This window comes from Spea bombifrons, chromosome 2, assembly GCF_027358695.1.
Source record: "Spea bombifrons isolate aSpeBom1 chromosome 2, aSpeBom1.2.pri, whole genome shotgun sequence".
Taxonomy (NCBI): Eukaryota; Metazoa; Chordata; class Amphibia; order Anura; family Pelobatidae; genus Spea; species Spea bombifrons.
In genome coordinates, this window is record NC_071088.1 from 6,320,899 (window position 1) to 6,348,673 (window position 27,775).

General features: G+C 39.8%; 1 protein-coding gene across 1 annotated transcript; it reads left to right on the forward strand.

The window, feature by feature from the left end:
* The first annotated feature begins 1,305 nt into the window (after positions 1 to 1,305).
* TMPRSS3 (transmembrane serine protease 3) lies at positions 1,306 to 27,700 on the forward strand. Its single transcript, XM_053454279.1, has 15 exons — positions 1,306 to 1,325; positions 1,760 to 1,869; positions 6,467 to 6,513; positions 7,223 to 7,364; positions 10,155 to 10,271; positions 11,309 to 11,425; positions 12,776 to 12,899; positions 14,323 to 14,451; positions 15,201 to 15,244; positions 15,724 to 15,895; positions 18,512 to 18,684; positions 20,755 to 20,850; positions 22,480 to 22,622; positions 22,998 to 23,150; positions 27,647 to 27,700. The coding sequence occupies exons 1-15, from the start codon at positions 1,306 to 1,308 to the stop codon at positions 27,698 to 27,700; spliced, it is 1,641 nt and encodes a 546-aa protein (XP_053310254.1).
* The last annotated feature ends 75 nt before the right edge of the window (positions 27,701 to 27,775 follow it).

The window sequence follows — 27,775 nt, forward strand, 5'->3', positions numbered from 1 at the left end:
TATGTGTGTGCATTGCTTCAAATAAACAAATATTTCCTTTCTGGATCTCTCACAGAACTTCAAATTTTGGAGAATTTTAGCCATTCCAATAATAATAATAATTATCGAGGGCAGCGAAAAGCGTACATTCACGCCGGTAACCAAACCCTCAAAGTTGTCTCTAAGGACACAAGTCTCTGTCTAATGTGAACATTGCTTCTCTCGTATTGCTAGAATCCGTCTTTTTTTATTTAAAATCAACATATTTGCACAAAGCAGCACGCAAGGTGAATACAGTATGTGCCCAACACAGAAAATTAGATTTTTATGGGCAGAAAGCCGGAATTTGGCCCCGGCGTTATAACTTCTGCTTCTCGGTGTCTGGGGGGCTTGGGGAAAGGAGGGTTTGCGGGGCTACTTTGTCCTTAGGAAGGGGCAAGCGGGGCTTCCGTTGCTTCTCACATGTGCAGTCTCTACGTCTCTTTAGAGTGCTGGGATATCCTGAGACCTTTTTGCCTTAAATTGTATTTCCAAATGTCCGATCACGGATGAGGAGTGAGTCTGCTGCAGCAGAGCTGCAGCTTCTAGATCAGGTGAATGTATGTTTTTTTATTTTGGAAGAATGGATGTTAAATGGTGTTAAAGTAACTCACGACGTCTAATATCCATTCTTCCTTAGCCGGGTTGTCTGCTACTGTAGACTGTCCTTTTAAGTAGTGTTGGCACGAAGTGGTGGGCTTTAACATTAAGGTTATTGTTTGCCGCTCGGCAACCGAAAAGGTATCCCACTCCATCAGTAAGCAGACCCCTGGCCCCTTTCTGTGCCAGATTCTTCAACAACCCGACCCCCAAGACTTAGTTTTTGTTAATGCTTGAAATAATCCAGAACTTGTAAAATTAATTTGATTTACTTTATCTGCTTTGACTACTGGAAAATTAGAAGAAAACGCGCTACAGGAGCGATAATTAAATACACTGCTCAGCCAAATTATATGTATATATATAGATATAATATAATATAAAGCAGTTATAGCTGTTTAATTACTTTATTCCACCCTGACGGGAGCGTTAATTAAACGATAGCATCAAGGTCCCTTGTAAGAGAACGCAATCCAAGATGATTTTATAAATATTTTCTTTAAGATTAAAACCCAATTGAAACAAGAAAGAAATCTGATGTAAAACAGGTGCATTCGGTGGCGGAAGAATTATACATGGGATACCGCAGAGCGCACGGAGATGAATTTATTCCATGCGGACCACCTAGTGATGAGATGGAGGCGAACCACAATACTCTACGGTATATGTAGGGCACCAGCGACTGACATGGTGAGGTCAAGAGGATGGTGAGCAGTGAAATCGAACCATATCATGGAATATGATAAATTTGAGTACACCAAGAACGTCGTTGTTTAGATAGTTTAATAACTGTGTCAAATAGTTTTGGAGTTTGAAGAGAGTTCTTTATGAATAATATGAGTTGCTCCGGTTCTTCTTTAGAGCGTAGAAGCTAGTAAGAATGTGTTGAAATACTTTTCTTTAATAAATGTCTACATTTATTTTCTGTCTAAATTCTCAGGGGCCAAACTGTATCTTTCCAAACTCCCTCTTCGCTTTATCAGAGATGAGTAAAAAAGCTGTCTTTGAACCGTTTAACATTTTCCATGCCTCTGTTTTATGATCCTGGGATAATTCCTCGCTTTCTGCACTCAGCTTCTACTGATTTACCACCATGCCTTTGAAAAGCCATACCGTCCTCTTGCTGGTTATCTTCCAAAAGGGAAAAGGCATCCTCTGTAAAGCTTGGGAACCAAAAGGTAGCGGCCAAGACCTTGCGTAACGTCAAGACCTGGACAGGGAAACAAAGGCTCGTGGAAGTTGTGATCCAAAGTACGTGCTAGCTACTCACAACCAAAGCGCCATTAGCATTGGTAATGCAAACCAGGGTTTTTCTCACCTCTAATGGCACTCAGTGGGTTAAATAATAGTTTCCTCTATTTTTGGACCGGTAACGGCTAGTGTCAATGATGGACGCTCGGTGAGGACATGGAATAGGCTGATGACGGGCGCTCGGTGAGGACATGGAATAGGCTGATGACGGGCGCTCGGTGAGGACATGGAATAGGCTGATGACGGGCGCTCGGTGAGGACATGGAATAGGCTGATGACGGGCGCTCGGTGAGGACATGGAATAGGCTGATGACGGGCGCTCGGTGAGGACATGGAATAGGCTGATGACGGGCGCTCGGTGAGGACATGGAATAGGCTGATGACGGGCGCTCGGTGAGGACATGGAATAGGCTGATGACGGGCGCTCGGTGAGGACATGGAATAGGCTGATGACGGGCGCTCGGTGAGGACATGGAATAGGCTGAAGTCCAGCCCTGCAGAGTGTGATTGCGATTATGTCTGCTTTGTCGCATCCTCAGCTTCTTCCTAAGTGAGTCCAAATAACACTAACTTTACGGCCCAATACATTGCTTTCCACACAAACCGCTATCACACGGCGAGCGCTATCAGAAGATTTAAATACCCCATCGCGGTGAGCGGGATACGGTCTAGTCTTAGCGCTGCACTATGATTGGTCCTTGGCTTTCAGCTCCGCCCAGCATGACCAAATATTCCAATAGTGACATGCCTTTTATATATATATGAATATATACATAGAGAGAGCGTGAGAGAAAGACAGACAGAGAGAGAGCGAGAGAGAGACAGACAGACAGAGAAACACAGAGAGGGAGAGAGAGACAGAGAATAACACAGAGAAAGGCACAAAGATAGAGAGAGAGGCACAGAGAGAGAGACAGAGAGATAGACACACACACACACACACAAGAGGCCGGTTGTTACAAGTTGAGACACTTGGACAAATTGTGACAAGGTCACAGGTCAAAAGAGCTTAACATCTAAAAATATGATAACGAGTCAGCAATGACTCTCACTGCAGTTTTCATTAAACAGTGTGTTGCAATAAAATGCCACATTTAAAAAATGAAGCATGCACAGTTCAGGGCCTTTATAGCCAAGGTTATCCCCTCATAATGTGCATAGTTCAGTTTTCTAAACAAAGCTAAAACTGTATAAACATGTATAAAAAAATTAAAATGTATAAGCTAAAAGCTTTATGCACAAAGCTGGGATAGGGGTGAATACATAGACACACATACACACAAACACACACACACACACATACACACACACACATAGACACAAACACACACATACACACACACATACACAATCCTCTCCACCGTGTCGCATTTGGACAGCATTCTGGGAGAGATCTGGAGGGGCTCTGGGTGAGCGCGCGGCATGCAGTCACTGAAATCAGAACCGGCAACTTTGGGGAAAGTGTACAATTTCATTCACCCCAACTATGTATATCTTAAGTGTCATACTTACTCGCAGTGGACCCAGTCTTTGTGAGATCCACTGTAATAGAAAGAAGCATAAAACTGAACCCATCCGGCCCCCGTCTAGTCCCCGTTTCTCTCCTGTAAAGACTCAGACTTTAATCAGTCGTTGGTCTCGTCTTAGATTCAGGAGCCGTACGCCTATCCCATGCATGTTTAATCCCCTCGCTGTATTACCCTCTACCACCTCTACCGGGAGGCTGTTCCATTTACCTAGCACCCTTCCAGTAGAAGAACTGAGCATTGGGAGGGGGGTATAAAGATTCTGTATCTCTTGATAATCCTAAACCATAATAATTGTACTTAGACATTTTCCTCTATACTTTCCGTGCGTCATTATTCCGCAATCATACAGCAATCCATCTTTCTTTTGCGTATCCTTACGCTGCATTAAATGACATTATTACCCCTTATGTCCCTAAACAATAAAAAAGGAACGTTGTAAATCATTTACAGCGCTGGAAATGTTAATTGCGAACACGTATCATTAAGCCCTACAAATACATTGATCAAAAGGTACTTTGCTATCCGGCCAACCTATGGTTTCCCGTTATGTTAATTATCCTCACCCGACTTCACGGGTTCATTTCATTATGATAAATAAATATATATATATATATATATATATATATATATATATAATAAATATACGGATGATTTTGGGTCAACTCTACACTTTTTGTATCCCTAATATTTAGGATATATTTAATAAGAGCAGTGAAGGAATAATGAGCAGACTAGACGGGTCGAATGGGTCTTATCTGCCATCAGGTTCTTTGTTCTTGGTGAGGGTATCACCGTTCCGCTGTTACTCACTTTACATATTAACGGCCCTTCGGGTTAACGGGGTTACATTTCCGGTTGCCATAGTTACTATATGGGCTATCAAATGTCTTTGCCAGGCTCGGTTACAATGTCTCACTTACGGTAACCTCCACTGGACGCGGTGCTTTCTTAAGGACTGGATCGACCCTACCTGTATCTAAGAACGACGGAGAATTTTCTAATGACTTCTAGCCATGGCCACTGAAGAGAAGGTAAGTCCTCTCTCTCTCTCTCTCTCTCTCTCTCTCTAATCTATAATAATAATAATATTAAATAATTTAAGAATAATTAAATAAAAAATATTACCATATTTAATAATATCAGCAAAATAATGACCACCATCCACAAACTGCCTACTTAACAAAATTCTAGATTCACGTTCTATGATAAGCAAGTTCACCTATAAACGATCCTAACTCCAACCCTTATATGTTTTGTACATCCGACTATTTTACAAGAAATGTTTTGGCAGAAAGGAACTTGAATAAAAGTTTCGCTGCTTGTTTTTTTTAATGATCCGAACTGAAAAGGAAATAATGCTTTGAAGATAATGAATTTACAACGATCTACTTGCTAATTTTTAGGAAGTTAAAACTAGAGGGTCAGAGGCTTCCATTGAATGAAAGGTAGATTTACTTTCCGGACAGCGTGGTGGATAAGTGGAACGGCCTCCCAGCAGAAGTAGTAGAGGCTAATACACGGGGTAGACGTACGGCTCCTGAATCTAAGACGAGACCAACGACTGATTAAGGTCTGAGTCTTTACGGCAGGAAAAAATGGGCAGAATAGATGGGGGCCGAATGGGGCCGATCTGGCGTTCTATGTAATAACCTATAAATGGTTCTAAGGAAATAGCAAACAAGTGCAGAGCTCGGGAGAAAAACATTCTTATATTATGATATCACCCAGTGGGGCTCTCTTCAAATAAACCATACTCTGTGTGGGTGATAATAACGGGAGAGACCAAATATATTAAATCAAATCTCTGTCCTGTAAACAGTTACTGAATTAACGTTATGCATAAACTCGGTTATATATCAGGTTTTAGCAACCGGGGAGTCTCATCCTTGACTTAGAAATACAGAGAATAACCTGCTAAACTTTCTTAGCAAATAATATGACGTGTGCGATGTCAGAAGTGCGCACAGCGCATGAAATATCGGGTAAACGCCTTCAAAACTGGGTAATGAACGTTTGTTATTTGCTTTCTTCGTTAAATAAGTTAATCACAGATTTATAATGAGCTGGACGTCATAACAAAGAAACCATAGAGATGCACTAAAGCACAATGCGACTCTATTATTATTTTCTATGAATTAATTGACATATATATATATATATATATATACGGTGCCCTCCGCTGATATTGGTACCCTTGATAAATATGAGCAAAGAAGGCTGGGAAAAATTGTCTTTATTGTTTAACGTTTTTATCTTTTCTTCAAACAATTCACAAAAAATACTCTGCTTTAATGGGTATCAGACAATTCCAAACACAACACAGGTTTATCCAAAATAAATAATTTTGAAATATGCGTGGCACAATTATTGGCACCCATTTAGTCAATACTTTGTGTTACCCCCATTTGCCAAGATAATAGCTCTTCTCCTATAATGCCTGATGCGGTTGGAGAATATAAGGCAAGGGATCTGAGACCGTTCCTCCGTACAGAACCTCTCCAGATCCTTCAAATTTTGAGGTTGACTCTGGTGGGCTCTCTTCTTCAGTTGACCCCACAGATTTTCTATGGACTGGGATGGTCCTGGTAGGACCTTGACTTTATGGTCAATAAACCATTTTTGTGTTCATGTTGATGTATGTTTTGGATCATTGTCCTGCTGGAAGATCCAACCATGGCCCATTTTAAGCTTTCTGGCAGAGACACTCAGGTGCTCATTTAATATCTGTTGATATTTGATTGGGTCCATGATGCCACATATCCTAACAAAATGTCCAGGTCCTCTGGCAGAAAAACAGCCCCAAATATTAAAGAGCCACCATCATATTTAACCGCGGGCAAGAGGTACTTTCCCATATTTCCCATATCTCTGTGTGTGCCAAACCCAGCTCTATTTTGGTTTCATCTGACCATAGAACCCGATCCCATTTGAAGCTCCAGTAGTTTGTTTTTAGATGAGAGTAGAGGCGTTCTTCTTGAAACCCTTCCAAACAACTTGTGGTGATGTAGGCGACGTCGGATTGTAGTTTTGGAGATTTTCTGACGCAACTAATTTCTGCAATTCTCCAGCTGTGATCCTTGGAGACTTTTTGGCCACTCGAGCCATCCTCTTCACAGTGCGTTGAGACAACATAGACGCATGTCCTCTACCAGGTTAATGCATAACATTTCCAGTTGACTAGAACCTCATAAGTATTGCATTGATGGTGGGAATGGGCATTTTCAATGCTTTTGCTATTTTCTTACAACCACCTCCCATTTTGTGAAGCTCAACAACCTTTTCTCGCCCATCACAGCCATATTCCTTGGTCTTACCCATTGTGATGAATGACTAAGGGCATTTGGCCTATGTGTTACCTAATATTTATACCCCTGTGGAACAGGAAGTCACGGTTGAACAATTTCCTGTTCCCAGTCACCCAGGTGTACTAAAAAAATGTAAAATATCAATGAGAATATACTTCAAATATATATATATTTTTCATATGAATTCATGGTTTTTTTTGTATAAACCTGTGTTATGTTTGCAATAGTCTGATATCCATAAAAGCATAAAAGTAGTATTTTTGTGTATTGGTTTTAAGAAAAGATAAAAAAGGTTAAACAATAAAAAAAATTATTCACGGCCTTCTTTGCTCATATTTACCAAGGGTGCCAATATTTGTGGAGGGAAATATATATATATATATATATATATATATATATATATATATATATATATATATATATATATATATAAATATATATATATATATACAGCTATAGATTTATCACTAATATGGAACATACTTTTAAACCTTTTTTTTCCCCAAAAACCACTTCCAGGCTGCGAATGAAGTCCCTGCTTCCGGCAGCTTGGAACTCGTGTCAGTATCAGAGGAGGAATTGCCGGTAGCGGACGGTGCTTTCTCTTACTTTCGAATTTTCCTGACGCAAGCAAAAGTAGACCCCGGAGAGAACAGATCTGGTATGGCTATCTATCAATATTTCAATATTTTCTTCACATGTTCTATTTCATGTGGGATGACCAGGCGCCCTCATTTCCCGGGCAAAACCCCTTAAAGGAGACGTCTGTTCCTTGTTTATATTTTTTTACCAGAACCAGGAAAGTTAAAGAACGTTTGCTGCTAGAGGGAAATACTCTGCTGTGACATTTAGTGTGTGTGCGAACAGAATTTTATTCGGAATAAAAAAAATGTCCTGAAAATAACTGAACCAGCCCCAAATGTCATTGAGCTATTATTGCGTGGTCTGGTGTTCAGCAATTTTTAGGGGATGGCTAGCACCTTCTGGACCAGGGGACAAGTCCCCTCCCCCACCACTGTAACACATACACACATACAAACACTAACACACTTAAAATCTCTAACCCACAAACACCACAGTCTACACACCCACACTCCTACACACCCACCTACTTTAACCCCTTAAGGACAATGGGCGCTCCCAAAACCCATTGATTATTCCCAGTCTGGTCTAAAATTTTACATGACTACTTACTTGAATACAGCGCTGTATTAAGCAATGTATTCAATAATAAAATAAAAATATTTATTTTTCCATAAAGTAAAAAGTGAAATAATACGATGGTAAACGGCACCTCTACCCCTTGAATGGTTAAGGGCCGTCAGCCTATGGGCTATTTGTTCAGCGTTGCTATGGTATATATACTTTTTTTTTAATGCAGGTTTTGGGAATTCTCTACTAAGTTTAATCAGCTTCACGTTTATTGTGCAAATGCTCAATTCCGCGGTTCTTCAATCAGAAGGTTCTCCGTATGCAGCTGGTCCCTTGCATAAACTTGTCGTTTTGCCAAAAAACGGGAAGAAAAAATATTCTCTTTGTCCCTCCCCATCTGTTCTGTCATCCACAATCTTTAATTATACACAGTAATGGGGATAAAGCTACCGTCTGAGCCTAGCAGTATTTAAAGTATAATATACTGGCGAAGAAACCCGCTGTCACTTCACTGTAATCAATGGTCTTAACGTATAGCGTTTGCCACTCAAAAAACCCATTATGGATAATTCACAAGAATCCCCAAAAGCTTCTCCGTCGCTATCCAAATATTTTATATTTTGCTAATTAGTAATGAACCCATTTAATAGTGTTTCATTTTAAATAATCCGTATAGATGGTTTAGAGCCCAAACTGAGTTTTATACCATGGCGTCCGCCATCTTGTTCTCTGTGCAACAGTCAAGCATTTGGCCCGTGGGGTCATGTAAGGTGGGCTAACTCAATAAATCATAACCTGGTGCACAGCATCAATAGGCAGCAGAAAGCGCGAGGGTGCGCTGCAGCGAAGGTTATTTTGGGATAATTGTGCTTCCCCAGCAGCACCCCGATTCAGTCCGCCTCTTGAGTGCACTGACAGGGGGATGGACGCCACAAATTGTGGCGAAGGACGCTGGCATCCATGTGCAAAATGAGAATGAGGAAAAAAAGTAGAAAGAAAAATAGTGGGGAAAATACAGAAAGTGAAAAGGAAGAGTGAGGAGAAATTACAGAAAGTGAAAAAGAAAAGAGGGAGGAAAAAATACAGGAAAATAGTAATGAAAAAATATAGAAAGTGAAAAGTGAAAGAATGAGAAAAAGACACAAAAAGTGCAAAGAATAGTGAGGAAAAATGCATAAAGTGAAAAGGAAAAAAGTGTTGAAAAAAACCCCAGAAAATTAAAATAGTGAGGGAAAAAAATACAAAAAATTAAGAGGAGAAAAGTGAGGAACAAATACAAGGTGAAAAGCAAAGAGCGGGGAAAAATACAGAAAGTGAAAAGGAAAAAATACAGAAAGTGAAAAATGCCCTCAAACTCACGTTACAAAAACCCTCATCGTTATTTTTTTGGAGAGGGGGTGCGCAGAGAATTTTTTTTTAATTTTCCACAAATATTTGTTTCCCTCAGGTAAAATAGTGCCTTCATTTTACTGGTTGGGAAAACAAAACGTTCTAAATGAATTTACTTTGATAGTGAATGAGATGATTCTTCTAGGAAACGTTTTTCAGCTTCACATTTTAGTGACGTGGAAAAAAAAAACCATACAAGTCCGGTGAACAAGAAGTTAAGATGGCTGCTCTCATGGTACCCCCCATAAGCTGTCTAACATATACATTGCTTATATACATTTGTAAAGACCGGTACCGTTGCATTCATTAATTTCGTGTCCCGAACTGTAAAATGTATAATTTGCCAACTTGACAAATCCAACTTATCACGTTCCCAATGGCTATTTACTTTTTAAACAGTTTTAACGTTTAAATCGTTTTTAAAATGTCACATATTTTGAACGTACTTTGGGACCCTAAGTAGAAAGACAGTGACTATTATACTAAAAAAACCTAAAGAAAGCTCTACCTGCTTCAAAGTATCTCCTATAAGCAGAGAACATTTTTTTCATTAATAGGGATTGTACAGAAAAGCTCAACAATAAGAAAAAAAAAATGATTCGCAATGATAACTAAATTAGAAAAAAAAATGATATATAATTAAAATGGCCGGCGACATAACGCCAAAAGCCTGAGTATATCACATGTATCACATTTAACCCCTTAATGACACAGCCCGTACATGTACGGGCTCAAAATGCATTGTTTTCAATGGGTTTAGGGACCGCCCATTGTCCTTAAGGGGTTAAAGAGGAGACGCGCACAAAGCAGGGGACTGATACAATGAAGCAAAGAATTTCTAAGGAAGACACGAGTTGAGGTGCCGATGAATGTCACCGCGACCCTCGTCTCATTGTGTATTTCCTTTCAGAAAACAGAGAAAATGATGAATCGCCGACGTGCCATCTCGTTATTCCCGTGAAATATTTGATCCCCGTCCTGTTCCTTGTGCTTCTTGTCGCGCTGTCCGTTGCTACCGGGCTGATTGGTGAGTCCTATTCATTATTCATCAGATTCTCCATTAAAATGGTCACGAATTAAATGTTTTACAGGGCACTTGAGTGTAAAATAAATAGTAGCTCCCGGCACTTTGTCCATTAACCAAAACGCATTGACCCCTTTTCACCTACTTCATCCAATCGAGCAATTAATCTGAGCTGATCGCTGTTTTATCTGTATATTAATGACTCAATCAGACAGAAAACATTCGTTATACAGACTCTCCTGTGTTCCGAGCTATCCGCTGTCTAATAGTTTCCTTATCTTTTCTCTGTGTGATTTAATTCCTCATTAATCGTCTGAGTTTCTCTTTTTTTTCCCTCCCATGATCCATCAGTTGCGTCCGGTCTACGGGACTTTAAAAGAGTCCAATGTCAACTTGATCGGTCGTGTGCTTTATTTATTTGATGTTGGGTTCGACTCCTTCATAATGGAGATTTCTGGGCTCGGTGTTGAGGATGGGTGATGTTGGGGGCAAAGAGATACAAAAGAAAACAGAAGAGCAAGTAGAGTAATGATGGGGTACAGGAGGGACAGTGAGGAGCTTATTTGGAACATGGACCAAAAATGAAGCAGAAGATGCAATGACATGTAGGAAAGTGTTAAAAAGTGAGGGGGTATTAGCAGATGGAGTGGTATAAAGTGAAACGGGAATGGAGAAGGACGGGGAGATGGAATGCAAGGCAATGACTGATCGTGAGAAACCAACAGGTAGGAACTGGAAGCCCCATGATGAAGAACATGAAGAAGACACAGCAAGCTGAAGAAAGGCAGAACGTTCCTATGGGACCTCATTTCAAACCTTGCATCAAAATATTTTTTAATACCTAACCCCCTCGTATTATGTTATCTTTCAGTATTAGTAGTAAAATCCGTGAAATAAGATTGGTCGATGCAGAAAATCATGAGGTTTTTTTTATCACCAGAGGGGGTCAACGTCGTAGCCGGGACTAATATGGTTGATAGTCGACGATTTAAGGTAACCAAATCTGAAAAGCACTACCTATTCTTGTCTTTCTATCCTAGTCCACTACACGTGCCCGGGAAAGATACGTTGCCAAGCGTCCTCAAAATGTATAAAACCAGAAAAAAGATGCGACGGGGTATTAGACTGCCCGGAAGGGGACGACGAATACAGATGTGGTAATGATATGATTTCATACACTGATTTCCTCCTTATTCTTTAAATTGTAAATAATTCTGACAAAATAAACGTAGATATTTGGTCATTGTTCACTTTTTTAAAGCTCTGCTCCCCAAGATACAGGTACCCTTCATAAAAGGACCTCCTATGGATGCATTGATCTACAGCCCTCTTTTCACTAATGGGGCTCCAAAGTTCTCCAAAGTTGACATTTTAGGAAGTTCTTTTGGGGTTTCTGGTGGTATCGCTCCAGAATGACCTCCTTGTGAACACACGCCGATTATTCGTGACGTAGGTCCATCTTGGTGAGACTCATTTAAGGAAACGTGTGTCTCCAACATCTAAGGAACCTTTTTAATCTTGGCATGAAGCTAACAGAATCATCAGGCATGACCAAACGTTATGATTACAATATGGCTGCATGCCTGGAGACGTTCCAGATCGGTAAACTATTTGACGCTGACATTGGCTGTCCGCGAAAGAACATTTCGGCATATTTCATTGGTCTGTATTACATATTCATGGCCGTCCAATCGCTTAGGATTATAAAAGAACGGAAAAATCCCAGTAGGTTATACAGACCTTTGGGGATATAAATATTGATGTAATGTTATGGGGAATTCTGGATGGGCGGCCTGGAATGTATACATATTAGCACTTGTTTAGACACTAGGAAAATTAAAGCTCCTTACAGAGGAAGGTATGAAACGCTAGAGAAGACCTAATAGCTTAATTATGTCTTTCTGTGTAGGACGTACACAATACCAAGAAACATCACCGGTAGCCTCCGGCGATGTCCTTACATGCTCACGATGAGTTTGAAGTGAATTGTCAGCAGTGTGGTTTTACTAGATGCCTCTGATTACAACATGTTCGGCATAGTGGTCAATAACCTTGTCTTTGACAAAATGTGGGCATTGATGTCATAGTGTGATGTCATGGCCATGCTCATAACGGTAAAAATGGCAATAACTGTGCCAGATCTCCTGATTTTGATTGGCTGCTTATATGTAATAAATATTAATAATATATTTAATGTATTATGCTGTGGTTTCTACTAAAAAAAACAGCGGTATATATTAAAATATATAGTGAAATATATATGGACATGGTGAATGTTTCCGAAATGGAAATGATGCCAATTTTTTTCAAATATGTTTTTTTTCCCTATTTTCTTAAAAAAATTAGGGAACATGATGTTCTATATAATTGCATAATTCCAAGCATGTCCTAAATTTGCAGATTATTTATTTTTTGGTGCGATGTTCAAAGTATTACTTGATTAGAATCCATGGTTGCGCGCTTTCGATGTAACAATCCTGATTAATCCAATCTGTGTAATATTTCAGTAAGACTCAGTGGAAAAAATGCCGTGCTCCAAGCTTACACGGGAGGATCCTGGCGAACGGTTTGCTCGGACGACTGGAACGCCTATTACGGGAATTTCACATGTAAGCAATTAGGGTTTTCAAGGTAATAAGGAATTGTATGGTGCTTTGCATGCGCTTTAAATGTGCTATTAAACCTAATCGGGATATAGCATTCACGTAAAGAAAAATATTCTATATTATATTATTTCTATATATACAGTTTTTTTTTCCCGAACCTTTGGAGAACCTTTGATGACCTTTGGAGAACTTTATAGGGGTTGGATCAAAGTTGCCAAAGTTATCTTTATACCAACCAATGAAATGTTCCTGGGGATTGCTTAACTTTTATGGTTTTACAAGAAGAATGCATTTAATTCATAATCTCAAATATTATAATACTAGCGGACGCCATTAAGATGACGTGCGCTTTTTTTCTTCTGTCTCTCTCTTGTGCACCAGCAGGGGGCAGACCGGGTCGGAGGGAGGTGGGAAGCGGAGGGGCGGGTCAGAGTTGAGAGACACTGGTAGGAGCGAATAAGAACACAGAGTGCAGGAAGTGGCTGGGAGGATAAGAGGAGTGTATTTATCACTACATTTATCACGGGAAAATAAGATATAAGAAATAGTCACAATTGATCTAGAATGTATCCATTTATTTCTGTAAATCCAAATTTTTATGATGGTTCTATATAGTTCAATTAATAATTATAATTCTACAAATACACGGAAAGCTGAATGGATATTACAAATACAATAAATGTAAAGTACCCGTACATTACAGTTATAATACAATTAATAAGTAGGATATTTATAAATTTAAATAGAAGAAAACAAATATAGAACATATTCTATTGCCGAATGCTTCTGATTTTCAGTCTGAGAACACGCAATTAAAATTGTCGGCCAAAGTTCCGCTGGGTCTGGGAATTGGGTTTGGGAAACTGCTGCTTTCTGGAACTTTCTGAATTTGAATCATGTTGGGCTGAAGCTTGGAGTAGAACCCCTACTGATTAAAGATGAGAGAAAATTCCTATGGCTAAGACAAAGAATTCGATTTTTTCTCCCCCTGACTGCCTCCAGTGAAAGCAAGAAGCATATTTAAGTATTATTTTTGCAGACGTTCTGTAGCCCCAGTTTAAAGTCAAGCCTACGTCTACTAGCGGAACATTGGTGTGAATGTGATTGACTGCTGCTATTGCCATAGCGCTACAGAGCATGTGCAGAGAGCATACTTAAGTATGCTTCCTGTTTGGACTTCCTGGTTTCAGCAGGCGGACAGGACAAAGCGCAAAAATGGATTCCGATATGCTTTAAAAGTTAAAGGTCCACTGAGATTAGTTAGCAGTGACCCGTAATAACCACGCTACAATGATCTGTACAGTTGTCTTTAATAATTTAACCCCATGTGTGCCAGGCGGAGGTCTTGGAACAAACACCTTTTTAATACGCTTTTAATCAGGCTGTAGTTTTTTTTAATGCAGTTATTTGAGTTGTCTCTTGGATTGATACACGTTGTTATTTTGCAGTTACGTCGCCTCCAGTTCCGTGGCCCTGGGCTTCGTCGAACTACAGTTCACAAGACAATTTGTCTCGCTGTCCAAATCACAATCCTTTGCCGGAGCGATGACATTGCTACAGAATGTAATGCAGCCCAGGTAATGCTTTAAGACAAATAAAATATACAGTGATAAAGGACACCATTAGTCATGGAAGTTTATAAACACTAATCGTAAGTTATTGTAATTGCTGGCACATATTCCTGAGACCTGATATACATACTGTCTCCAAGTCCTTAGAGCTCTGCTGTATTGGACAACAAGAAAAATGGCGCCCCATCATATCCTTATTGGAGCAGCAATGACATTATTTAACCCCTTAATGACAAAGTCCGTACATGTACGGGCTCACAATGCATTGTTTTCAATGGGTTTAGGGACCGCTCATTGTCCTTAAGGGGTTAAGGAAATTTAAAATATATAGCCCTTATGGCCTGGGCTAAGCTGAGCACAGAAGGTTAGCATTGCTAAGGAAGATAAGATAAGGGTGGAAGATAAGTAGGAACAGCCTCCCAGCAGAAGTGGCAGTGGCCAATACAGCTAGAGAATTTAAACATGCATAGGGTAGACATGTGGCTATCCAGCAGCCAATCAGAGGTGCCAAAAACAGAGGGGGGAGGGGGTGCTGTGCTGGAGCTGCAGCTTCTCAGGAAGGTTAGATTGAAGAATGCATAGGGTTGGGTTATTCACAATATACTTTAATATTCATTCTTCGTTGGTGGGGCCGCATGAGACGCTGGAGCACCCCTTTAACAGAATCAATACATTGAGTAAAAAAAACAAAAAAAAAACTTTAAGATATAATGTGTTTTACCACTATTGTGTTAATTCAATTCTTTCTTCATTAGGGAACACTGCCTTTCTGGAAATGTCACTACCCTAAAATGTGTCCGTAAGTATTGCTTAAAATTAGAAACTATTTTCAATGCTATGCCTAAAAAACAAACGTCATACACGGGAAGTGATTTGGTATTATTGTGTTGAGATTATTTCTTTATTTTATAAACCATTGTTTAGGAAACTTCATAAAACTTATGATGATTTTAGTATTTAGGTTCCGTAATTGACAGAGAACCACGGTTCTGCATCGGTGTCACATGACATTTTTTCCCCTACAAAACATATAAATGAAGCTTCATTTCCTATAGATGCCTATGGAGTTATTTCTGGGGGAGGGCCAAATCCGGAGAGTTTCCAGTTATGGTGATAAGGTCCAAAAAAAATTAAATTTTCAATAAACTATTTAATTTATTTGTTTTCTGCAGCCTTTTAACTGGCATCAGGTCTTACGATCCCTTTTAAATATACTTCTTGTCTTTGGGACCACCAAGGATGGATCTTTATAACCCACCTCTCTGTTATTACCTGCAGTCTGCGGCAGTCGGCCCAATTATTCACCGTCAACTCGGATAGTGGGTGGCAACGCTTCTGCCGAGGGCCAATGGCCGTGGCAAGCCAGTCTTATCTATCAAGGCATCCATTTGTGCGGAGGGTCCCTGATTACTTCCCAATGGATCGTAACCGCTGCCCACTGCGTCTATGAGTGAGTACCGTCTCTCTGTGTATTATATTGCGTTAATAGAGCCCCGGCAGATTATGTAGCGCTATTACAATACAACATTTATCGATAACATGAAGCTTGGCAAACAATGTCTCTGGTGCCCGCCATTAATTTGCCTGCCAACATAGAAGGGAAACTCATGGTGGCATCGGCATCCACTCACTCATGATAATACAAGAAATTGAAAGTAAAATTATATTTGTTATTGCATTTTACTGCCCGTTGCATTTTATTGCATGCCAATCAGTGCAGGCGTTCTGTAATTACTGGTGATAGAACATGAGACGACTCTCTCAATTTCCCCCATCCCTCAGGTCAACGTAAGCATTGACATTGAAATCAATAGCTGGACATAATTGAGTTGGTTGCCGCAACTCTCATTAATTTCATGGGATTTCAGCTACAGAGCATGCGCAGGAAGTGTACCTGAGTACATTTCCTGTTTTCAGCAGACAAGTCAGGGGTGGGGGGGAAATGAGACGGAAGTTTCATTTTCTAACTACAGTAGCTAAAGAATGCCAGCAATGTCTTACATGGCAGAAAATGCTTTGGAATTCATGAAAAATGGACTTAAAAGGCATTTCAGTTAAAATACAGCTGATTACTAAAAAAAAATATGTATATATTTGCGGATTCATCAAATTCTCTTCTGAATAGAATCCTACAAACTGCCAAATAAGTCAGCGAGAAAACAATGACCTTATTACATGACCTTATTACATGACCTTATTACATGACCTTATTACATGACCTTATTACACACTAAATTACTGAACGTTAGATGTTTGAGAAGCAGCAGTAAGTTCCATGTAAATAAAAAGTCAGAGATTCCACTGTTCTCTCCGCTACAGAACTCTTTCAAATTGCTTGATGATTTAGTTATTCCAATTCCAAACAGCTGTTTGTCATTTTTATTATTTCCTGGACCGATACAAACATTCTGATTGTAACGGAATACACGTTCAGCTTATTGATGATTTATTTTATTGTTTCGAAACGGCCTATACTTTCCATCATTGTAGCCTATGTATAGGTAAAAACATATTATACCACCACGAATCGTATCTCTATGTCATCGGGTACTTTCATTCATTCCAGGGAAACATTCAGGAAGCGTTAGCTTCAATTCAATTGATTACATTATTATTATTATTATTATTATTATTATTATATTTTAAAGCCAAAACCAAACTTTAAAAAAAATGAATACTGGCCAAGTACCCCTGTTAGACTGGTTTCTATTAATTTCAAAATAGCAAAACAAAAAAAAGTTAATATGGGCTCAAAAAAAAAACAAAAAAACCCCCAGAATGTTGTTGATAATCACTGAATTGAATGGGAAACTACTATTGCCTAATTTACTTTTAAGTGGCCAAAAATAATAAGTATATTATTATTATTATTAAATCATTAATAATAATAATAATATATAATATATATATGTAGTCTGCTATTATGTATCAGGAAACAGTGCTGCTGGAATAACAACATTATCACACCTATAGGTAAAAATATAGTAAACACACTTAAAATACAAGAATTGAGAAATAATGATTTCAGTGCCGCTACTCGCCTAATGGTTAAAGCATTGGATGCATTGTGACGAGAAAGTGTAATGTGTAAAATCCCCGAATAATTTATATTTATACAATTTTAAAAGGATCTGCCAGTATATATATATATATATATATATATATATACACATATATATATATATATATACTGGCAGATCCTTTTAAAATTATATAAATATAAATATATATATTTTATATATTTTTTTATTTAAAAGTGTATATATATACATATATATATATATGTATATATATATACTTTTAAATAAAAAAATATATAAAATACTATAAATACATATATATATATAATACTGTAGAGATTTTTGTGCATGTTTGTGTATTTATCTGGACACTTTCGATGTGTGCCTTCTCAGTCATATGCTGTCTAATGTCACCCGTATGGCCTTTGTGTGTTATCTACATGTATGTACAGCTTTTCAGTAAAATATTTACTTATTTATACCTTTCGTCATTTGGTTTTGCATATTTGGGGAAATAATAGTGATTTTTTGGCACTTAACCATAATATTCAAGCGACAGGATGCACTAAACTAGGCAATCTATGAATTGCTCAACTTGTCCGGAAAAATATATGGTTCCCTAGTGAAAAGGATTTATAACGTTTTCACCTAAATATAACTAAAGAAAATTCACGAAATTCACGAGACTCCCTGGGGAAAAACATGCGTCCCGACCCCTGGCACCCAAGTAAACAAATTTTTGATTTTGTTTTGTTTCAAATAATTCTTTAAAATATTTGCGGTCGTTAAAGGTTATGGAACATGGCTCCGACATCCATTTGGACTGAAATAATCTCGCATTTATTTGTATTTTATTTTTTTTTAACTAAATTATGTTTACTTCCTTGCATGTTTATGGAAAAACGAAATTTGACTTCTTAGGTCGTGTGAAATCCTGGCTACTATTTAAAAAAAAAAAAAAAAAAAAAGCCAAATGTGACAAATTCTTAACTGCTTAGGAAAGGCGACCAAATATCATAATTCTCATTTCTTTTTGTTAATTACAGTTTGTTTTTCCCCGAGTCCTGGAGCGTACAAGTCGGCCATGTGAACCATCAGCGCGATCCGCAGAACACTCCCGTTCTTGTAGAAAAGATCATCTACCACAGCAAATATAAATCAAATTCCATGACAAATGACATAGCGCTCATCAAACTGGCAAACCCGTTCACCTTCAACGGTACGGCTTATCGTTTATTCACCATGCTGCATGTTCCATAGTCAATCCGTATGAGATAAATGTCGGTTATTATTATTATTTATTGTTTTATACAGCGCTACGGAATATGATGGCGCTATACAAAGCAATAAATAATAATGATAAAGGGATATTGTTTAAAAAAACAGTACCCGCTAGGTCACAGCATGCCTTGTATATGAAATGTATGTCTCGTCTGTGAATAAACTCAGTGGAACCGGTACCCTCTGGGTCAGGATCTTCACATGTTGATAGGACCTTCCTTGGGACCCTCGGGCTGATGCTGTCTGTTCTCCATAAGCAGCTTCCCCCTCTCCATGTTGCAGGAGGCACTGGTAGAACACAAGCATGTGATGTTGTGATGTTGTGATGCGCACCTGCTGATGATGTCAGAACACTTTATACTTGTACCTGTGATTTTGCGACGCTGCGTAAATATGATATCGTTGGGTGTAACGTCAGCTATTAGATTCATACATTTCTTACTTGAGAGCGCAACTCGATGAGTAGGAAGAATTTTACCTCCAAAGTAGAATACAGTGTTGAATATAATTGATTGATAATCAGTATCACGCCCTGGAGGCAATTATATGGGGATTTTTGCCCTTACATCCTAGAGGCAATTTTGCTGGCATTATACCGCGATTAGCCCTTTAGGCAAAAAAAAACACATTAGTTTTAAGTACATTCCGTGCATTGTTGCAAACGTCAGATAATCTAAATGATTACTAATGCTAATGTCTAATACCGAACATCGACCCACGCATCAGCGCTGGGGTACGAAGGGCCTGGTAAGCGGCAGACAGAATTCACCTCCGCGACGCAAGATAACTAAATGAAATACAACAAAAAACAACAATTCAGGTGAATGGAGCGTGGGGAGTACCGGCTGGAAAGCCCTACTGAATGATACAGAACCTGCTGCTGGCAGCGCCAAGAGAAATGCTGTTTGTTTGTATTCCACGCATCGATCTGGCCCCGCAGTTAATTTCCTTTTTATTTTGAAACAAAAGGCAATTTCTGCTATGTTTAAGTTTTGCAAAGAGCAAGAAAATTCTTCTTACTCTCGCTGAGGGTGGCTCGGTGCCGTCAAGTAAAACAGTTTATACCCCAAGTGTTGTTTAAAAATAGATTTGTGATGGGTAAGAATTATCATCCCGTCCGCCGCATCCGCCGCACCGCGGGCTTTATGATCCAGTAATGTATAGACTGGTGAGCCGCTATCCCACATCGCCATCTGGTGGAACGTACTGGTTATTGCATCACTGTCCATTTCCCCCTCAGAACAATCCTAAAATACCTTATGTTTAACTGCTAGATTTATCTGTTTTTCTTAAAACAAATAAATCTGCTATATTTGTCTGTTTTTCTTAAAAATTTTGTACAAAATGAGATACTTGGCAAAAAAACCCCCAAAACATATTGTTATTTTTTTAAGGAAAGCGGGCCACACTCTCTAATTCTATATTGTTAACTCAAAAATTAAAACAACTCTTTATGAAGAAATACCGTTACACATTATTTTAAGGCAAATAACCTAGGAACCTCAAAAATAAATACTATTGTATAGAATCATTATTATATTTAAAGGGACAGGAACCAGTGAAGCGTATATGTCGCTCTTGTCTGCTCCAACCCAAGGACTTACAATTTCTGTTCCATGTTCTTCACCGAAACACCAACAGAGCCACACTGAAGAGCGTGACTTATTTCACAAATCCATTATAAAGAAAAAGATTAAAAATGGTGACTGTCCCTTTAAATACACCATAATGTGTCAATAAAATAATCAGAATTGTGAATGAATGAATGCCTTATTAACTAAAAGCTGTCACTATATAGAAACCATTATATATCAGACGACTGAATAAACATGACATTCTATAATTCTATAGTGAGTTATTAAAAACGTCTGTATTGGGGTCCATGGGTGGCAAAAGGGAACGGTAAAAAAATCTTAAAAATCTTAATTGTGGCTCAGAAAATGTTATGATAAATGGCACATTTATTGATTACTTTACTGATAAATATCTATTTTTCCCCCCGTATCAGGTTTAATACAACCAATCTGTCTACCGAATTATGGAGAGGATTTTCCAGAGGGTAAAATGTGTTGGATATCAGGATGGGGTGCGACAGAAGAAGGAGGTATGCTATATAAATACATTTTATTTTGTTCAGTGAAATGATGATAAATCGCTTACAATCTAGACCGTGTCAATTGCTTTATGAGAAACATAATTCATGGAAATTGTCTTAAATGCCCGATACAGTCCCACCAACAAATAATGCATATTAAAGTCCTTATATGGAAGTACTTTAATATGAAATCTAAAGACGCACTTAGCTTAAGGAGAAGCTGCAGATCCAGAGCTGCTGCACACTGCTTCTGCTATCTGGGTTTTGAGACAGTTTAGCTGAATTTGTGTGATGTCTCATTTAACCCCTGGAACTGTTGAGCTGGGTGGCGGTGAGTATAGTGTGTGTGTTAGGGTGATCACATGTTCCGGATTGCCTGGGACAGTCCCGCTATGGGACTTTAAGTTCTGGGTCCCAGGGAGCGGGATGCGGCCAGGACTGCCCACTGACTTTAGCGGGCGGTCCCGTGGCGTCGGTGGGAGTTATCACTGACGTAAGTGGGAGATCCTGCTGATGTCAGGGGCGTTCCCGCTGACATCAGTGGGAGGTCCCACTGATGGCGGCGGGAAACACTCCCATTTAAAGAAAAATGTGCGGGGAGCGGGGCGTGTCAAGAATCTGCTCCCGCGACCTGGAGGATTCGGTTCTTGACCCGGAGAACCGGAGAAGCAGCGCTCACCCGGCAATCTCCAAGTCAAACCCAGAGAGTTCCCAGGTATGCTTATTGCTCCAGGGCCACAAGTGCCTCAATCTGCCCCTGCAGGGGCAGTAAGAATGAGTGTGTGTCAGATGGCCAATCCGAGCCTGATACGCATACTTGGGAACTCTCCAGGTTATGGCGGAGAACTCCGGGAGAAACGCCGCTTCTCCGGGTCGGCAAAAGATTTATCTGTCCATTTGTATTTTTATTTGCCACGTCGGATTCTGTAGTGTTATCATTTACTTTTTTATGTTTTATGTTTATTTCCTTCCCGTTTCGAGGCTTTGTTGTGATAATAGTTTTTTTCTTTATTGAGGATATTCAAATAAACGATTAAAAGATCTGATTTCTTTTTTTCCCCCCACTCTCTGCCGATCTCCAAGCGAATTGATTGTATCACGGCCCGTTGCCATGGAAACGGCTGTGTTATTACTGGGCAGATATGGAATCGTAGCGGGCGGCATGTTTGCGAAGCCAGGCAAAGGGTTCCAGTTTTTGAAAGGCGAAATTTGCCGTGCGGCTAGATGATTATTTCGGCAACAAATTACCTTTTCTTAGTGAAACCGTACGATGTAGATGAGGACGCATTTTGCAGATGTTTATTACAATATTCATAATAATAATAATAGTTACCTGCCAGCTGTCCTGGATTTACCAGATCAGTCTCTAGATTTCTGTCCAATGATGCTGGCAATCTTGTATTTTTTTTATCCTAGATTTTAACTTTTTTTTTACCATTTATTGGGTTTTTCATCCAAAAAGAAAGTCATTCATGGGGATATCATCCCTTAGCCTGTAATTAGTTGGTCTAGTATATACATTTTATCGACCTGGCGTGACAAACAGCCTTTAACTCTAAACCTTGGCCAACCTGTTGGAAAAAAGACAAGGAAAATACAGAAATATAATGTTTTCTATATGTTTATTTTTTTTTTTAGGTGATACCTCTCAGACGATGGATTACGCTGGCGTTCCACTGATTTCCAACAGAGTTTGCAATACGAAATACATCTACGGGGGTGTTATAAAGCCATCGATGGTGTGCGCAGGCTTCTTGGAGGGCGGTGTAGACACCTGTCAGGTAGGATATCAGCATTAAATATTAATTGCATCCTAAATGAAGTCACACATGAAATAATAGCCAAACCCTTATTGTTCATCAGATAGAAAGAGAGAAATAATACATATGTTTTTTTACAATGTGGCTGAGCGCCCATAACACTGATACGGACTTTATGAACTCTTGACAATGAGGTTAATGATATCTTCGCGTTTCTACGGCGATGCGTAAAATGGCTGAGGAGGCCGATTTGCGAAGACCGTCCATGTGCCATTCTATCAAAATTTCCGTCCTGTTTCTCTCCCAGTGGTTGGAAAGTCTCGTCCTACAGTAATAAAAGTAGAAATAAGGTATTAAAAAGCATTTATTGATCTATCTGTTCATTTGTCTTGGTAGGGGGACAGTGGTGGTCCTTTAGCATGTGAAGACCGGAAAGTGTGGAAATTGATGGGGACCACCAGTTGGGGCGTTGGCTGTGCCTTGAGATATAAACCAGGTGTATATACTCGAATTACATCATTTTTGGACTGGATCCATATCCAGATGGAGGTAAGTCCGTGCAAGCAAATTATTTTCAGAAGGAACTGGAAAGCGAGAGAGTTTGGGCAGGTTCAGGGGTCTCAGGGAGCTTTGGGACTTTGTCTCACTGATCCACCAGGATGGTGATAACACGTTTCATGAAGTTCTTTGAGTTCTTGGTCTCATCATGAGGTCAGCAGGTGATTATTCTGTTCTCACGCTACTTCCGTGGGCATTCCCACCCAATAAAGCTGAGGGCAACGTCTGTTTTCTACAAGAGCCAGCTACAATTTGTACTTTGGGTGGCACTGGCTTTCTCTTCACTAAATACTGATGTAAGAACACCCATGGCCAGCAGCCCTTATAACATGTGCTTGGTCATTGATGTGATGTAGTTGGTACCACCATTATAGACATACAACACAGGAACTGGAGACCCTTCTGGATTTGGAGGCTCCCGGCATGACTGAGGATGTCTATCCCTGTTCCCCGACTAGATAATGATAGTTTTGTTTAAACCGCACCATGGCACTTAATCCAGGTCCAGATTTTACTGCCCCTCATCCAGCCACAGGGTCATTCTTCCCCTAAAAGAGACAAATCATCGGTAGGGGAAACCGTTAGATCCGGGCTTCGCAATTTTTGGGGGGGTTCAGTGGTTCTAGGAAACTATTTGAGAGGCGGTCAAAGATCTCAAAACAAACACTTCCTTTTGTTACATATTTTACACAAAATTGATTTAATCACGAGATATGAAGTCTGTTAAAGCAGCCCCTGCGAACCGTAATTAATTCAGAAGACGCGATACGGAGGCAATTATCCTAAACTGGACCCCAATTATAACAGGAGTCAGCAGGAGCATTCTGTTTCCATGGTGACTGCTCCACATTTGAACGTAGCCCTTTTTCTTTAAGTATAAACAGGTGGTCGTCTCCCCTTAGCAATCAGGAGAATCTTTATTCTATTTGGACCGTTCCGGTTGTTGCCATAGTGATAAGAACACTTAAAAACTCTCATCTCTTTTATTTATTTTTTTATCTTTTGGATCCATATAAAGTAGTTTTCCTAGAATGATATTCCTAGAAAAGATTATTTTCTGAAAGCTTCTGAATGAATAAAGGCGAAGTAGGATAGAAAAGGATAGGATTTTAATCTATCATGAGGGTGGTAGATGAATAGAACAGCCTCCCAGCAGAAGTGGTAGAGGGTAATACAGTGAGGGTATTAAACATGCATGGGATAGACATACGGCTCCTGAATCTAAGACGAGACCAACGACTGATTAAGGTTTGAGTCTTTACAGCAGGAGAAACGGGCGACTAGACGGGGGCCGGATGGGGCCGATCTGTTGTCCTTAAACACAATTCTCTTATCTCCTTCACCTTTATCAGCATATCTCGCGCACGTCTCCTATCAGCTTGTTTTTCATGTAATAAAAGCCTGATGAGGTACTCCGTAGGAACGGTCGCCTCGCTGACATCCAGCTTCTGCCGGGTTGAGTTGTAGAACCATAAAACGCTTTATTACATCATACGGCGCGTGAGAATCCACGTTTCAACGGTCCGCTATCAGCAAGAAGATGATAATAATAATAAAGTAAGAGCGCTGGCTGGAGTGAGAGCTTATTGTAATGAATGAAGAAAGAAGGCACAGAGTTAAGGGAAGTCAGTGCAGCCTGCAGGAGAGAAAGAGGGGATGGGATAGAAACATTTAAATTAAAAAAAGGGATTTAACAAAGTACAGGGGGGGAGTTTATTTCAAAGGAGGAGAAATGTTAGAACAACAGACCGGAATCTAACGCTAGAGGGTCAGAGGCTGGGACGGAATGTAAGGACATTTTTACTTTACTGGGGTTTTGGAAGATAAGTGGCACAGGCTCCCGGCAGAAGTGGTAGAGGGTAATACAGTCATTTAAACATGCGCGGGATAAGCATACGGCTCCGGAATCTAAGACAGGACCAGCGACTGATTCTGTTTCTAAGCACTTTATTTAGGAGGAAGTATCACAGCTGAATTAAAACATATAATTAAATCCAGACCTGAAAACCATCTATCACTAGTGTTACTATTATCGTTTATTTAGATTATTCAGATTATTGTTTTCAGGTCCGACATCCGTGAAAGGCATAGCCAGGGGATTTCATCCACATTTCCTTTGGTTTCCCACGATTCCAGAGAAATTGCATCAGAATTCAGCTGTCGGCAGTCTTTGGCTGAACCAACATTATCAAAAGAGTTTACCGTCTCTGCTCCCCCCGCCACCCTTACAAAGGCTGCCCGGACCAATCAACATCAATCAGCCACTTAACTTAATAGGAGAGAGGTAACCTAAGAGGGGGAATAATCATGTTGACCTTGAGGAAGTTGAGGTGGCCGCCTCCATCGTATACTGCTAGGATGCCTCAGGGAGGGGAAGCTTGGTCCTCTTGCCCTAAGGCTGGGATGGATTGAAGCTCCAGGGTGGTTTTGGAGTCCATAGTCTAGGTCCTCGATCCGGCCGTGTGTCTCCAAGGGTTTAATGTAGACACTGCTGGACCTTGGGACCCCTCGGAGCCTTTTAGGCCAGATGTGTGATGCAGACAATTCTTAGACTGTCAGCCAAAAAGGTGTAGCTGGATCCCTTGAACATGTATATATTTTTTTGGTGAGGAGGCCATGGTCCCCTCCCTCAGACATCTCAAGTGGGTCTTCTTTGTGGGGCAGGACCAAGAAGGTCTGGTCCTCCTGCCGGCCATTGGGCTGAGGATGGATGGAAGAGGTTGCATTAGGGTGACCACATCGGCCATGTTTTTTCAGGACACATAAAATGTTTCCAGATTGATGACCAGCCCAGGTAAAGTGCCGTCCTGCAGTATGGAGGATGTATAGACTCATGGAAGGAAGCCAATTAGTCAGTTATACATCCTCCATACTGCAGGGCAGCATTTTATCTGGGCTGTAAGAATTATATGTGTCCTAAAAAACATGGCTGAGGCGGTCACCCTAGGTTGCAAATAATGTGATGAACCACCCCAAAAGATAAAGACTGGGGAACCTAGTCCTCATCGTGGCCCTTAAAGGATACCTTTGGCACTTGTCTCACCTTCTCGTAATAAAACGTAATAAAAAGAATAAAAACATAGGTTTTGGAAAAGTGACTCAGAAATCTGCTCGGTTCAGAATATTATTGTTTATGATCCTGGGGAACTTTCTCCTTCTGAAGGTTAAAGTCGTCCCAATAAACCCATCGGCAGATAAGCAGAAAACGCACTACAGGTGAAGACGGTAAATGAACAGAAGTCTCAATCAGGTGAGAACGCGGTGACGCTATGATAACAAATCACTAAAATAAAATCTGTTCCCGGGTATGTATAAACGTATGCGGGAATAGCTGCTTCAACAACAGGTTTAGCAGGTATGGCACGTGCTACCGGTGAACTACAACTCCCATGATCCTCGGCAGCTAAAAAAGGAATCGGAGGGTAGATTGATGACAGCGGAAGAGCTACCGGTTAACTGCCGTAAACTCGTTATTTGAGCAGATCTAATAAACACAGTGAATTCGATGGCACGAAATAGGGTCCCGCATACACAGCGCGCATGCGCGCACACACACGCACACTATCACATGTGTATATTGAACAAAGCTGGGGCAAAGGGTGTATCATTTATAGAAGTATTTACCAACCCGCAAAGATTACTGCCGCCCTCTGTGCTCACACTGTGACAGAGACATGGCACACCGGGCTGATAACCTTTTGTCCAGATTGCTACTAGTCAGGCAGATAAGATAAGCTTGTGTTTGGACACCAGGGCTGGGGCAAATTTAACACATAGTCCAATATACAGCTAGATCTAGAATTCTTGAGAACATCTGACTCACCGGGGGATTATTATAACTTTCGTACTTATTTTTTTTTTTTTTTTTTTAGAAAAAGTCTAGTTTTCTATGTAATAGTGAATATAGGTGGTGGATAGGTTGATCAGCCTCCCAGCAGAAGTGGTAGAGACTAATGCAATGATGGAATTTAAACATGCATGGGATAGGCATACGGCTCCTGAATTTAAGACGCAACTAAAATAGATTAAAGTCTTTAAAGCAGAAAAAAAGGGGCAGACTAGAGGGGCCGAATGGGGGCTGATCTGCCGGCAAATTCTCTTGATGCTCAGGTGGTTGATGTCACTTCTTTCTTAATGCATTTTGCTTTCAGAAATTTGGAGGAACATAGAAATTATTGTGTAAAATCTCAGCGTCAGTTATCCATCATCCCTGTAATAATGATAATAATAAATATAATAAATATAATAAATATAATATAAGATGAATATAATATAAAGTCAATATATGGCTTTGCTCTTCAGCTTATTCATTGCAACCATTCCCAATTCTAATTCGTAGCAGCGATATATATATTGTGGTCAACAGCGAAAATGTGAACATAAAAAAAAAGAAAGAAAACCAAAAACAATAAATTAGAAGGCAATCTGAAGATATATTTATTGTTACGGGATAGATATAGCGCCAGTAATAAATTTTATTCTTGCAGAGAGAAGAAAGAAAGAAAAATGTGCCTTTTCAAAATGTATCCAGCCTGCAATAAATCAACCGTTCGGCTAAATCTATCCGGAAAAGCAACCGACTCCATGCAGCGGCAAACAATCGCGATCAGAGGGAT